The 13955-nt window shown below is 27.4% G+C and overlaps 1 protein-coding gene across 1 annotated transcript; it reads left to right on the top strand.

The window, feature by feature from the left end:
- Positions 1-604: 604 nt before the first annotated feature.
- LOC100205017 (elongation factor 1-beta) lies at positions 605-9015 on the top strand. The gene is made up of 8 exons (XM_065809004.1): positions 605-765; positions 1746-1871; positions 1957-2068; positions 4187-4250; positions 4400-4462; positions 6314-6376; positions 6508-6575; positions 8900-9015. Exons 1-8 carry the CDS (start codon positions 686-688, stop codon positions 8984-8986), a joined length of 663 nt encoding a protein of 220 aa, XP_065665076.1. The 5' UTR covers positions 605-685; the 3' UTR covers positions 8987-9015.
- Positions 9016-13955: the final 4940 nt, after the last annotated feature.

The following is a 13955-nucleotide window of genomic DNA, read 5'->3' as shown; positions in this document are numbered from 1 at the left end:
AATTCTACAGGGGTGTGTGTGAGCGTGTGTTGGGGGGGGGGGAGGGGTAACGTTTATCCTTTTCTCCCCTTTCCTCCCTTTACCCAATGAAGGAAATTTTCAAGCTACAGTCAGTTTTTGTACGAATTTAGTCGGCTCGTCGGGTATTTGGCTATTTTAATCGGGTGATTTTTAGCTTTGAAGACTATTTTTTTTTAGATTAAGCAAATTTAAATAACGATTTTGTCTAAAAATGCGACTCTAATCGATCTCATTCTATAATTTAAGTTTGAACTTTACTAAAGTCTTTACTAAAATTTGCTAGAATAAAATTTACTAGGACTAGAATTTAAAAAAATGTTGATAAGTTGATGCATGTAAAGGCTCCTAATTTTTAACCAATAAAGAAAGTAAAGTAAAAAGTAATTTAAAAAAAGAAAGTAAGAATTAAAACTATTCCCCCTGATTAAATTAAAGACCTCCTTGAAAACATAGCTCGTAGTCATTTTTCGTGGTTGTATTTGCACTTAAAAAAGTTTTTGTATAATCAACTAAAGCATTTATTGTAATATACATCAATTAAAATATTTATTTATCCCAGCATACTAGACCACGGTCTAATTAGCACGCGTAAATTCTCAGCAGAATTCTTACATGGGTCTTTATACCTTTACATCTGCGTTTGTTTCGTAGCTGAGAATTTAAAATGGGCTTTGGAGATTTAAAGACTGATGCTGGCATTAAGTCATTGAACGAATATCTTGCCGACAAAAGCTATATAGAAGGGTAAATAGTTTAAAGATTTTGAAATTAGCTATAAGTTTTTCAAATTGATAAACTTAAGTTTTTCAAATTGATATTTTTAATTTATCCGTTGCAGTTATCATCGCCCTCCTTTTAACACTAATTTTTATATTTGTTAGAACCCCTTTTTTTTTTCAAATTGTAATCATTTAAAAAAGCTATTATCTATGAAATTTAGTTTTAACTAGTTTTTTATTCAAAATTTTTCAACGTAGATATTCTCTTAAATTTGTGTACGTTTCGATTTAATTATTTCAGTCAATGATTTTTCAAACATTTTAAATTTTAAAATTGTTTTAATCAGCCTTTTAGAAAACAGCATTTTTAAATTTAACTTGTAATAATTTTAGTGTAAGCATTAACTTTTTTCAACATTTTAACTATTCATAAATTACTATCGAAAAATTAAACAAATCTTATTTATTTATTTTATAACCAAATCAGGTTGTGATACTGCAAATAGTAAATTTTTTGTTGTAGGTATTTGAAAGTAAATGAGCCATTTAAAAGCAAAGTATATTGTTATTCCTAATCAATCTTCAGTTTTTTAGTTTAGTTTTTTGTTTTCTAATTAGTACTTTTTTTAAGTTATTAATAAATAACAATGTTTTTGCTCAACAAAAAAATCATCCACATAATTTGTTTACAATTAAATTTGAGTCTTTAACTTTTTTTTCTTTTTCTTTTTTTTTTTCTTTTTCTTTTTTTACATTAGTAATGTTCTTTTATATCACCTGACAGTGTATTTAATGCACATCATTTATTGTATTTATTTAAGTGGTTGTTTTTGTACTCCTTAAAGTCCTAATACCAAAGGTGTATTGTGAAAGTTTTCCTTTAATTCAAAATTTGTAAAAAAATCTACAAAAATTAAAGGGCTATAACTTTTAAAGTTTTTGAAAAAACATTTAGACTAGTGCCCCAATTTTTGCAATGGTTTATAGCAATACATTTAATTTTAGATATGTTGCTACTCAAGCAGACACAGCAATTTTAAAAGCTATTGCTTCTGCTCCAAATAACAAGTATCCTCATGTATTGAGGTGGTATAACCACATTAACTCCTTCACTGTTGGAGAACAATCAAGGTTTAATTATTGTTTATTATTAAAATAAATTATTATAAATGCAAATTGTAATAATAAATTAATTATTTAAAAAGTGTTTGTTCAGTTTTTCTGGAGAAACAAAGGATGCTAATGAATATGGACCTCGAGGGACTGAGCAAGCTAAAGTAAATGATGATGATATTGACTTATTTGGCGATGAAGAAAGTGAAGAGGAGGTTAAGTGTTATTAATTTTTTAATTTATCTGTTTGCATGGCTTTTTTTTAGTTTAGTATAACATGTTGTTACTGTGTGTAGGTCATAAAGTATTGCAGGTAGTAATACAGAACAAAACAAATAAAATGTTTTCTTAAATTTCTTATTTTTTTTATTAGTTCAATGAATAAAAAAAATCTAAAATAGGTGAAGTGCTTAAAAGTATTATAATATAATACAATATATATAAATTGTCTTTAAAATTACAATAAAGTTGAAATAACGGTTGATTGTCAAAACAATTTTAAAATTTTTTGTCTAGCTCTTTGTAAATTTCATTGTTGCAAGATTATTTTTTTGGGGGAAATATATTTGCAAAAGTGTAGTAATTTTTATCATCCGTACAAATCAGAAACATTTGTGTTACAGATAAGAATTGATTTATTAAAAATGTTAGACAAGTTTATCTGATAAATGTTCAAAAAAAACCAAACAAAAAATATTTGCACCAATGAACAATATTATTAAAAGGAATAACAAGACCTCTATTCAGGTCATCAATATAGGCACCACTTTTTTTTTTTAATAGGATAAGTATAATCATTTTTCTTTGAACATTACCAGCAATGTATTAAATTGAAAGTTATGATTCTGTTTTAACTTTGTCCTTAAATTCTTGCAATTTATAAAAGATTTTGCATCGTCTAAACTGAAAGCTGAGTTTCCCAAACAATGCACCTTAGATAAGTTGATGTGGATTTGATATAAATTTCATCAACTAGCAATATAGATTTATGCTGTGCTGTACTCACTTGAACATTTTAGGTTCTTGTCTAAGGTGTAATACATGCTATTTTACACTCATTAGATCCAGCTGTACTGTGACCTGGGTGTAGTAAAATTATTCAAATGCTCAAGTAATTATATAAGGAGAGTAGGTAATTCTACAACTCTCTTGAGTTATAGGCATAGCTCAAGAATCTCTCCTTTATGTTATTAAATTTAAAAAAAATCATGTTCTCTAAAGCTATTTAGTTCATTTAATGTTATATTTCTTATAATAGATTTAATGTTATATTTCTTATAATAAAATTATTGTTGGTCTGGGTTTCGGAATAGGTTAACTAAGAGAGCTAGCTTGTTTGTGAAGAAAGACAATAAAATGTAAGATTTGTATTCTATATGCTAATAAAGTCAAAAAGCAACAGTGTACTTATTTACAATCAGAATCTTTCTAGGGATATTCTTTATCCATTTTTTTCTTTTAATATTTATCGCTAGGAAATCAATAAGTGGACACCTTTGTAGTTAACGATGCATTAAATATGTGCACATATAACCAACATTTTTGAGGCATAATTTATAACATTTTTAATGTTTGATAATCTTGTTGTTCTATCCTAAAACATACCAGAACTGCAAATATTTTAGTTCTGTGAAAAAAAATGGTATACAGTCATCTAAATGTTGTGTTTTGAACCATCGCTTTAAGTACAATTTGTCAAGTAAAAGTTATTTATTACCATGTAAATCTGCCATATGCAAACAGCCTTTTAAATACAATTAACTATTCTAGACTAACTCCTATCTATCTATTAATATATCTAGACTAACTCTTATCTATCAGCCTATTAAATACTATTGACTATTCTAGACTAAATCTTAATGCAATTACTGTACTTAAGCATAATATTATTTTAATTCTGCACAAACAACTAGAAAGTTTTGCATCTAACATGTGTAAATTTTTTAAAATCTGTCGATTTTTTTTTGCTGGCTAACTTAATGTTTAAGAAATTTTTATTTAATTTTTTTAATCAGTTAAGCTTTTATGCAATATGATTCTTAATACCATTTTTTATATGTAATATGATGGTAGTAAAAATTTTACCTAATGTATTACATTAAAATTGTTTAACTCCAGTAGGTCAAAAAATATTGTGCATATTTGTTATTTTCAAATACTTGCTTCAAGTGAATAATTTAAATATAGTAAAGATTTTAAGGACATTGTAAAGATGTAAAGAAAGTCCTACAGTTAAGCCAGAAATTATATCTCATTCATTTTAATTTTTTTTTTACAAATATACACAGGTGTGCTATCTTAATTTTATATTAAAATGTCTTTGTATTGTGTAGACAGAAGAGGAAAAAAGAATTAAAGAAAAACGACTAGCTGACTATCATGCAAAGAAAGCTACAAGTAAATTTTTGTTTAAAGTCTTTGGCTTTTGAAATTTATTTAAAAGCATTTTTTTTTTTTTAATAATTTAAATTTTGTTTTTAAATCTCTTTTAATTAAATTTTAGAATTTTAATTTTGTTTTTAAAAAAGATTTATAAATTTTCTTAGAGACTGCCCTTATTGCAAAATCGATGTTAGTTCTGGATGTGAAACCCTGGGATGATGAAACAGGTATAAAAAAATTAAAATTTAAATATAGTTATATAAGATGAGTGTTGTTACAGTAAATTATTAATATGGTTTAATTATTTAAACTGTTCTCAAGGTCTTTATTTATTTTTAGAATATTTTTTATAGAATTATATGGATTCTCTAGCCAAACATTAAATATTATTTATTTTATGATACAGTATTTTAAAAACAATTTTTTTTGGTACACAATATTCATGTTATGTTAAATACTATTTTCAAATAGTTTTTCATACACTTTTGATGCAATTTAGATGTTATTATTTTGCCCGTTGATTATATAATTTCACAATTAAATGAATTAAAATGTGATTGCATTCTGCAAATATGAGGGCAGTTGTTAAAGATGATATTAAAAATTGCATATTTATTTTTTCTATGTTTTGATGCTAGATGCAGTAGTGGTGGAGCACTCTCTTTATAAGCGAGAGGTTCCGAGTTTGATCCCCACCATGTTCCTGGTAGTACTGCGCTCAACTTGTTTCTCCGTGCAGCAGCCTTGTTCATCAAGGTTCGTGTTTCGGAGTTAAAGAGTTGAGAGAGGGTTATAACCATAATTAAGTAGCCTCCTCGTCTGTAGTGGCCTTCTGAGCCTAGGGCAGGTGAATTAACAAAAAAAATACTAAGCACTGGCATTACTGCATTAGCGGTTAGCACAAAAGCAACTATTTGATTATGTTGTTTATGTTGCATTCTCGCTTGTTTAGATAAAAGTCAGCATGCAATATATCGCCCAGTGATTTTTAAGTAAAAATTACCAAGACTTGTGCTATTTTTTACAATTTTTTGTATTGTCATAAATGGCAAGTTATTTCCTCTAAGAATGCTAATGTTTTAAAATAGTGGGAAAAACCAGTAACTTTGGCTTCATCTGATAGAATGTCTTCTTTGGGTAGCTTAATAGTCACTGTTTGGCTGTACAATCTACATCTAAAGAGCTTCAAATAGTGTTATTTGTCAAATAAAATTTTTATGTGGATAAATCAAACATTATGTAGTAGTATATTTTTTGTAAAGATAAGCCAGCTGATCAACCACAAATGGTGGCCTCAACCCTTATCTTTCAAACCCAAAAGCTTTAGCATTTTAGAGAGGCTAAAATGTCTTGAACAAGACCCTTAAGTCTGTCTGGTTCTAAGCCTCAACCATCAACTTCTAAACTAACTTTTAAGAGCAGGTCCAAAAGAACATGGCGTCAATTAAGTCAACATTTTTTACAAGCATGTTCTCTAGTTGTAACAGATCCTGTGAGTTAATAGATGAAATCAGTTTGGTACATCCATATGAAGATTTTGATACACCCATAGCTACATAGTAGATGTGGGTAAATTGTTTTTATGTCCGTCAGGACTTCCACATCTAGTTGGAAATCTAGATCACAGACATCTTTCTCTTCATAAAATGTACTAAAATAAATGAATTTTGATGTGTTTTTTGTTTTAATAAATCAAACAAACTCTAGTTGTTGTTTTTTTTTTAAATTACTAACATGGATTTTTTGCAACTCCTGTTATTGGCAAGAATAACGATAAATAAGATTTGATTCTTGAGTTTTGGGTTTCTAGAATTTATGGAAATATTAGACGATAATAGCAATCTTTGCAACAAATAACAATTTTTGATTAAATTGCAGTATAGTGCTGGAATAGCGATAAAACGCAATTTTAGTTGTTTGCAATTTGAAAAAAGTTGCATTTTAATTGAGAAATTAAAATACTAATGGCTGATTAAAAGGGTCTATTTTATATTATAAAATTTATTTGAGCTTAGACGAGAATAAATTCTTAAGAATTTTTCATTGTTTAAATGTTTTTGTGTTCAATTTTTTTGTAGACATGGCAATCTTAGAAGAAAAGGTTCGCTCTATCCAAGCTGATGGTTTACTTTGGGGAACAAGTATATATTTTTTAATGTTTTTCATAATATTATTAAGTCAAAGTTAATTAGTTAATAAATTGTTAAAATTTTTGTATATGTCTTTGCTTTTACTTTTGTTAAAATGATTCATAAATAAATGTTATATTAAGGTAAACTCATGCCAGTTGGTTATGGAATCAAAAAACTTCAAATCACTGCCGTAATTGAAGATGATAAGGTAAACAGAATTTTGAATATTTTTTTTAATCGAAAATTTTGAAATTTTTTTTTTTAACACAGTATTATTTAAGAATGTTGCCTAATGATTATATGATTTCACAACTAAATGAGTTAATAATGATTGTATTCTGCAAATATGAAGGCAAACCTTTTTGGCGTAAGGTAAAGAATAAAAAAGAAAAAATTCAGCTAAAATCAAAATTGGGAGGAATATAAGGAAAAATATATTTTGGACTTTTTCTGGATATTTTACTGAAACAATTTTCTGTATTTATTTAAAATGAACAGAATGATCTATGCAGTATAATAATATTTGATAAGTGTTGCGTACTACTTTTTAGTAAGTATTGTTATTAGTAAGTAGTATTATATGGTGAGTGTCGTACAACACTTCAATCAATATACTTTTTCTTTTATTTTCTTTTTTTAAGGAAAAAGTTGTTCCTTTGATTAAAATTAAAGTGATTGAGTTTTGATTTGTTCTGATCTAAGTAGCATTTATTAATTAATAATAACAAATTATTGATGTCATTTATCTTTATTTTTACATTAGATCAGGCGTTCCTTACTATTTCCAGATGTCATTATATACATTTTTTTTTTTTTTTATGGTTGGCGAAATGGACTTGTTACTAAAAAATTTCTTTTCTGAGTTTTGGTACAATTTCTTATCGTGTCACATATTTTACTAGTAATCAAATAGAACTCCGTCATATTTAAGTGCAATCAAATGTGATTCCATTCAGTGCTAATTGGATACTACAAGTAACTGATCTTCATTGTCGATCATGCTTTTAAACTTAATTTAATGCCCTAAATTAATGCTATACACAGGTAAAGAGTTAAGAAATATTCTTTGAAATGTCTATAAAATAAGTTTCTTTTTGAAAAGTAACTGAAAAGTTTTCTAAGGTTTTGGGGCTTCTATTGCTAGTTTCTTATTTTTGAAAAATTTTCTAAGAGTTGGATTAGTTGTGTTTTTTTGCTTGCATTGGTAATTTTTTAGTAGTCCAACCAAGGTAAATGCCATAAAACACTAAGTATAGAAAAAATCAATAGCACTTGAAATTATTGACATAACTTTCAATAATTGTATATTATAATTTGTTTTTGTCTTAGTACTATTATCTTACAACGCTTGTGCTATAATCTGGTGAATTGATAATACTATTCAATTTTCTATTTAGATTAAAATATTTTACACTTGTGGGTGTAAAAACCTTGGTTTCTAGAGAAACAAAAGGCTGTTTACAAAACAACGAATCACTTTTTAAGTTCCATTCAAACAAAAATACCTTAAAACTATTCTTTTTGACCCCTCACTCAAGTGTTTTAATCTGTTGAATGCAAATTTAAAGCATAGCCACAAAAAAGTTGACTCGACTTTAAGAGTGTTTAATTAACAATTTTATTGAAGTTTACATGTAGAGCACTCCATCTATATTTTGAATTAAAATTTAATGTTCGATCTCCTTTCCTCAATCTAAACTACAAACTTTTGCACGTTGCTACTTTATCCTAACTTTTCTCTACTTTTTAAGCAGCTCGGGCTCTGTATTGGCTTTACCATGTGTCTTATTTAACTTTAAATTGCCAAAAGCTTACCTATTAGTCGTATTAGTTAGACAATTTGGTGGGTTGTGGTTAGATATAAATTCAACGCCATTTTTAAGTACCAATTCATTGTTGCTATAGCATTGTGACAGCTTACTAAATCGGGACAAAACCTTACACGAGCATGAGATATTATAAAAAGTAGATGTTTTTCTTGAAGAGTTCGGCATTATCGACTTAACGATAAATACTGAGGTTACGAATGACTTGCATTTTTTTGCCACTGCTTCAAATTGCTTAACAAATCATACACATCCTGCCAAACTTATCCAGCTTTGTATATTTATTTCTGACAGTCAACGCTTAATGCCAGTATTAAATCTGTAACACCAGGTATTAGTCTAAAGTTTAATTAGATATAAGTTTCATAATCCAAAATTAGGCAGCCATCGAACTTTGAATCGGAATGTTGTCGTGCAGTTTACTGGCTAGAGTTAAAACATTTTACCTTGTGATAAGACTGAACCCGTAAAAGAATCGTGACAAACGAACGTGTAATGTATTTGTATCTATTTGCTCTTTCATAGTCAGTAAGTCCAAGATTCTGCAGTTATAAACGACTAATTCAAAGTGACCAATTTCTAATGACTTAAATATCTAATAGCTTATTTATTTTGTTATAAATGGATATTATTGTAATGGGCATAATTAGTCCATTATATTATGCCCATTACCGGCAAGTTGATATTTAACTTTTGTGTTATTTAGATTTTCACCGATTGGCTCGAAGAAGAAATTCTTAAATTTTCGGACCATGTTCAATCAATGGATATCGCAGCATTCAATAAACTGTAATTTGATGATTAATAAAATAAAATACAGGATTTTTGTTTTTATCTAAAATAAGTAATAAAAAAAGTTAAGGGTTTCCTTTGTTTCGAATATATGCAAAAGCCAGGATTCATTTTTTAAGGCTACGTCCATAAACTACTCAAAGCTAAATTTATTTGAAAAATATAGTTAAGAGTATGATCTTTTAGGTGGCGATTTTCATTTATCTCGATGGGCCGCACTATGAAACGTAAAGCTCAAAAAGTGGCCTTAAGTGGAATTTTTTTAATACACCATTTTCATTAATTTTATTTACAACTTATTAAGAAAAACATCAAATAATAAGAAAAATATATATTTTGGTTTTCATATCTTCTATCCTGGTCCGAGAAGCATTTTTTCCTACCTTGTAGAAGGTAAAAAATAGTTCGCTGAAATTCGCGGACGTTTTTTACTTTTCTAGTTATTAATTTTTTATCATAAAGCTTTACTTAGACATTTTATCTTTTTCAAAAGTAAAAAGCTTAAAATATTGAAAATATAAATTTTCCGATATATTGTTTTTAAAAATAATTTATCTTAAAACTTCCGCAGCGTTCCACCCTGAAATGACTTTTTTATCCTAAGGGATGTTATCATGGGTAACCAAGAAAAAAATCGGTTGCCCGGAATGGAATAATGGGCATAAGTATAAAAAAAATCTGTGTAAATTATTTCCCCCCTCCTCCCCCGCAATGAGGGGGTTCACATGTTCAATTGGGAGTAACTTTATTTCAGGAAAAGATATACCTCAACTCTTTGTACAAATGAACAACGAGTTAGATAAAATTTCACTATGGTTCAATGCAAATAAACTTTCTATTAATTCAAGTAAATCAAAGTTCTCATTATTCCACCCTTTTAAAAAAAAAAAAAAAAATCCTATTTCTTTTCCAAAACTAGTTATTGAAAACACAGAAGTTAGTCGCGAAAGAGTCACAAAATTTCTTGGTGTTCTCATTGACAAAAATATTATCTGGAATAAACATATTGCCTATATTGGAATCAAAATATCAAAACGTATTGGCGTTCTATATCAGTCACGGGATTTACTTAATAAGCATCATCTAAAACAAATCTATTTCAGTTTTATACAAAGTTACTTGAATTACGCGAATATTGCGTGGTGTAGTACATCTAAAAGCAAGCTTGAAGCACTCTATCGAAAACAAAAACATGCCTTAAGAATAATAAATTTTAAAAATAAAAACGAACATGCAAAACCACTGTTCGAAATTATGAACATCTTTACGTTATACGAGATAAACGTTTATAAAATTTTATGTCTCATGTACAAAAGTAAATTTCAACAATGCCCCTCAATTTTTAATGATCTTTATGAAATAAAACCTAACATTAAGTATACTTTACGCACAACAGGCTTAATTGAACCATTGTGCAAAACTAAACAAGAACAATTTAAAATTACGTATCGTGCTCCGCATATCTGGAATAAAATCTTAGCAAAATATAGTAATTTACAAGATGTAAACAATATAAATTGCTTTCAAAAACTAATAAAAAAGAGTATTTCAAAGTATAAAAATCTTATTAATGATTTCTTTTAAACTGCTTTTTTTTTAGTTTTTTTTTTTTGTTTTTTTTTTGTTTTTTTTTTTTGTTTCTTTGACTGTTTGTTTTATTTGTTCTTGTCTTTTTACATTGAATGTTTTTGGTGTTAACACTATTTACCTTAGTTAATTAAGTTTGGCTTTTATCAATATTATAGGAATTTAATATTGTAAAAACATAACTAGTACAACGGTTCTTGATAATAAGACTTAATGGTCTTCTGCAAGTTTCCCGCGTTTTTATATATTTTTGTATAACTATCTCTTATATTACCTTTTACCAAATCGTGTACCTACTTATATTTATGTGTATTGAAACAAAATTAAAAAATTTAAAAACTTCTATTTGTCTGCATTCTTTGCTTTTTGCATTTTGCATTTTTATTTTCATTCTGCCGAAACTGATGAAATTATTTTTTAAATATAAACTTATTTCAAATTGAAGCATCCAAAAGTAACGCATAGCGGTTTCTTGATGACAAGACCATCGGTCTTCTGCAAGTTTCCCGCGTTCTTTGAAGTAATTTCTAATACTTTACAGTTTTATTTTATATATTTTTTGTTTAACTTAACTTTGTGATTTTTTTTAAACTTTTTTACTCAGTAAAGATTCTATTATATATTACAAGTTTGTAAAGATTAAAGAACAAAAAAATAAAAAAAAACTATTCATAATTCCTTTTTAATATGTCTAATTGACTTTCGTATTTTTCCAATGACGGCTGATTGTTTTGTGATGAGGTTAGATATATATGCCAATTACAATAATATTGGTATTATTTTTCTGTAATATTATTGCAAATTTTTTCATCTTCGTAAAGAGGTATGATAAGTTGAAATTTATTTTTTCGTAAAAAAAATGCATATCCACCAAAAAGGTCGACCCTGTTCGTGTTTATTTGCCTGGCTGAAAAGTAAAAAATGGGAGTTTTTACAAATATTTTTGATTATAGAATATTCGAGTTTTGATACCCAGTGTTCGCATAGAAACGTTATGTCACGAGAAGTTATTAAGGTCTCAGTGTATTTAATACTTGATATAAGTCCTTGACAATTAAAAGTACACATACTAAACGGTTTTACTGAAATTTACTAAAACGGTTTACTAAAATTTTTTCTTTCTTTAATATATTGTTTGAAAGCCATTTTGATTAATATAACTTTTTTTGGTATGCGTTAATTTCGAAATGTTGGTTATCCATAGAATATATGCTTGCTAATCTTGATGACTGTTTCTGGTGTATATATAGAGAATTTAGTTTAGATTTTTTTGTACTTTTTTTGCACACTTAATCATTTTCGATGACAATACAAGGAAATGGAAAAATTTGACCAAAAAAAGTTAATTAAGTTAACAAAAATTTAATTTGTATTTCCCCATAAGAACACTGAAATAATAAAAAAAAAATTTAAAAACGTAACTTTTCCTTCTACAAAAGATAACAAAAAAATGAACTTCTTGGCCCAATAGAATTCTGCTTGCATAAAGCATGGATTTGAAAAAAGAATTTTTTTTTGATTTACTAGTTCTGTATTTAAAGATAATTTATTTACTTTAAACCAAATGTTTAGAGTCTCAAGGTCATCGTTTACAGATTCAAAGAGATTTTCAATTGATACTGATAAAAAAAACAAGTTTGAGTTATCAGAAAACTTTGTATCGAGTTATTTTAGGGATTGTGGAAAATTGTTAATAAAAAATTAAAAATAAAAGAGGACTAATAATGGAACCTTGGGGAACTCCGCATTTTATTTTTAATAAATTTGAATATTTATTATCATTTGAAATAGCACATTGTTGTCTATTGCACAGATAACATATAAACCAATCTAGGCTAGTATTTTTTACTTCGTATTTTTTAAATTTTTTTTTGTAAGATATCATGATTAATTGTGTCAAATGCTTTGGATAGGTCTTTAAAAGTTCCTAATACAATTTTTTTAATTAAAAGAACCATTTATGCTATTAACTAAATCTAAATTGGCATGTTCTGTTGAGTGCTCTGATTGAAAGCCGAGTTGTTTTTTATTTAAGAATTTGTTTTGAATTAGGTATTCATAAAATCTATTGCAGATTATTCGTTCAGGTATTGTAGAAAAGTTTAAAGTATTGAGATTGGTCTTTAATTGTTTATTAGACATTTTTCACCAGTTTTAAAAATAGGTACAACTTTAGCTACTTTTAATTTATTTGGTGCAGTTCTAGTTTTAATTGATGATTTGAATATTTTGAAAATAGGTATGCGTATCTCCGAAAAGACATTAACAACAATATTACTGTAAATGTCATCTATACCTGGAGACTTATTTAATTTAAGAGAGTTTATTACATTTTTGAGTTCATCAGTATTTTGTTCTTTAAATATTAGTTCGTTGTTGACACAAGTTAGATAAGTTTCAAATGAGTTGTTTGGACAGTGGACTTTTGAAGCCAGATTTTGGAAAATGTTGACTAAAAAACTGTTAAATTTTTCTAAAATTACATCATTACTGTCGTACTTTTAATTATATATGACAGCTTGAGCGGGTAGACTATTTAATTTGCAGTCTTTAATCCCAATAATGATATCCCAAGTTGTTTTAGTATCACCATTTTATTTTTTTATATTTTTAGGATTTATTAATACCTTTGGTGATCCAAGGACATTTAAAAAAAATTTTATTATTAATTTTAATTTAATTGGAAAGTACATATTATAGTTTTTAAATAAAATTTTCAAAATTATTATAAGCAGAGCTAGTATTCCCAAGGCTGCATTCTTGGTGTACCTTGTCCCACTCTTCTGCCGACAGTGAGTGATAGATTTTATATCTTGCGTCAAGATATAAAATCTATAAATAGTTCTATAATGGAGAAAAAAATAGGAAAATGATCAAATATATATGTCTTTATTATTCCTGACTTTAAAGAAATATCAAAGATTGAATTATTTAATATTTTGTCTATCGCAGTGACTAAAGTTAGGTTTATCGGTTTGGTTTGTTAATAATTAGGAAGATGTAGTTAACTTTTTCGACAAAATGTTGAAGCGTTTCGTCAAAAAAAAGTTTAGTATTGGCATGTTTTTCATATTGTAAACAATCTATGTTTATGTCTCCAATAAAGAACTTTTTTTTTTGCTCATTGTTTTGTTTTTTTTTAATTTGTTTTAAATGATTGGAAAATTTTAATAAATCACCTTCAATTTTAGAAAGTCTTGGTGTCGGTGTCGATGTCGGATATGATGCAACTTGAGGATCGACTTTTGTAAAGCAGTTAAAGAGAAAATTTTTTCCTAATTTAATTGCTGAAGAATCTAGAAAGATTTCAAGTATGCCATCGGAAGAAGCTGCTCTTCATCTGCTGTTTCTGCTGCTGCTCCTTAGAATGCTGGTAGTGCTGC

Source organism: Hydra vulgaris, chromosome 11 (assembly GCF_038396675.1).
Source record: "Hydra vulgaris chromosome 11, alternate assembly HydraT2T_AEP".
NCBI lineage: Eukaryota > Metazoa > Cnidaria > Hydrozoa > Anthoathecata > Hydridae > Hydra > Hydra vulgaris.
This window is presented reverse-complemented; position numbering and strand designations above follow the sequence as displayed.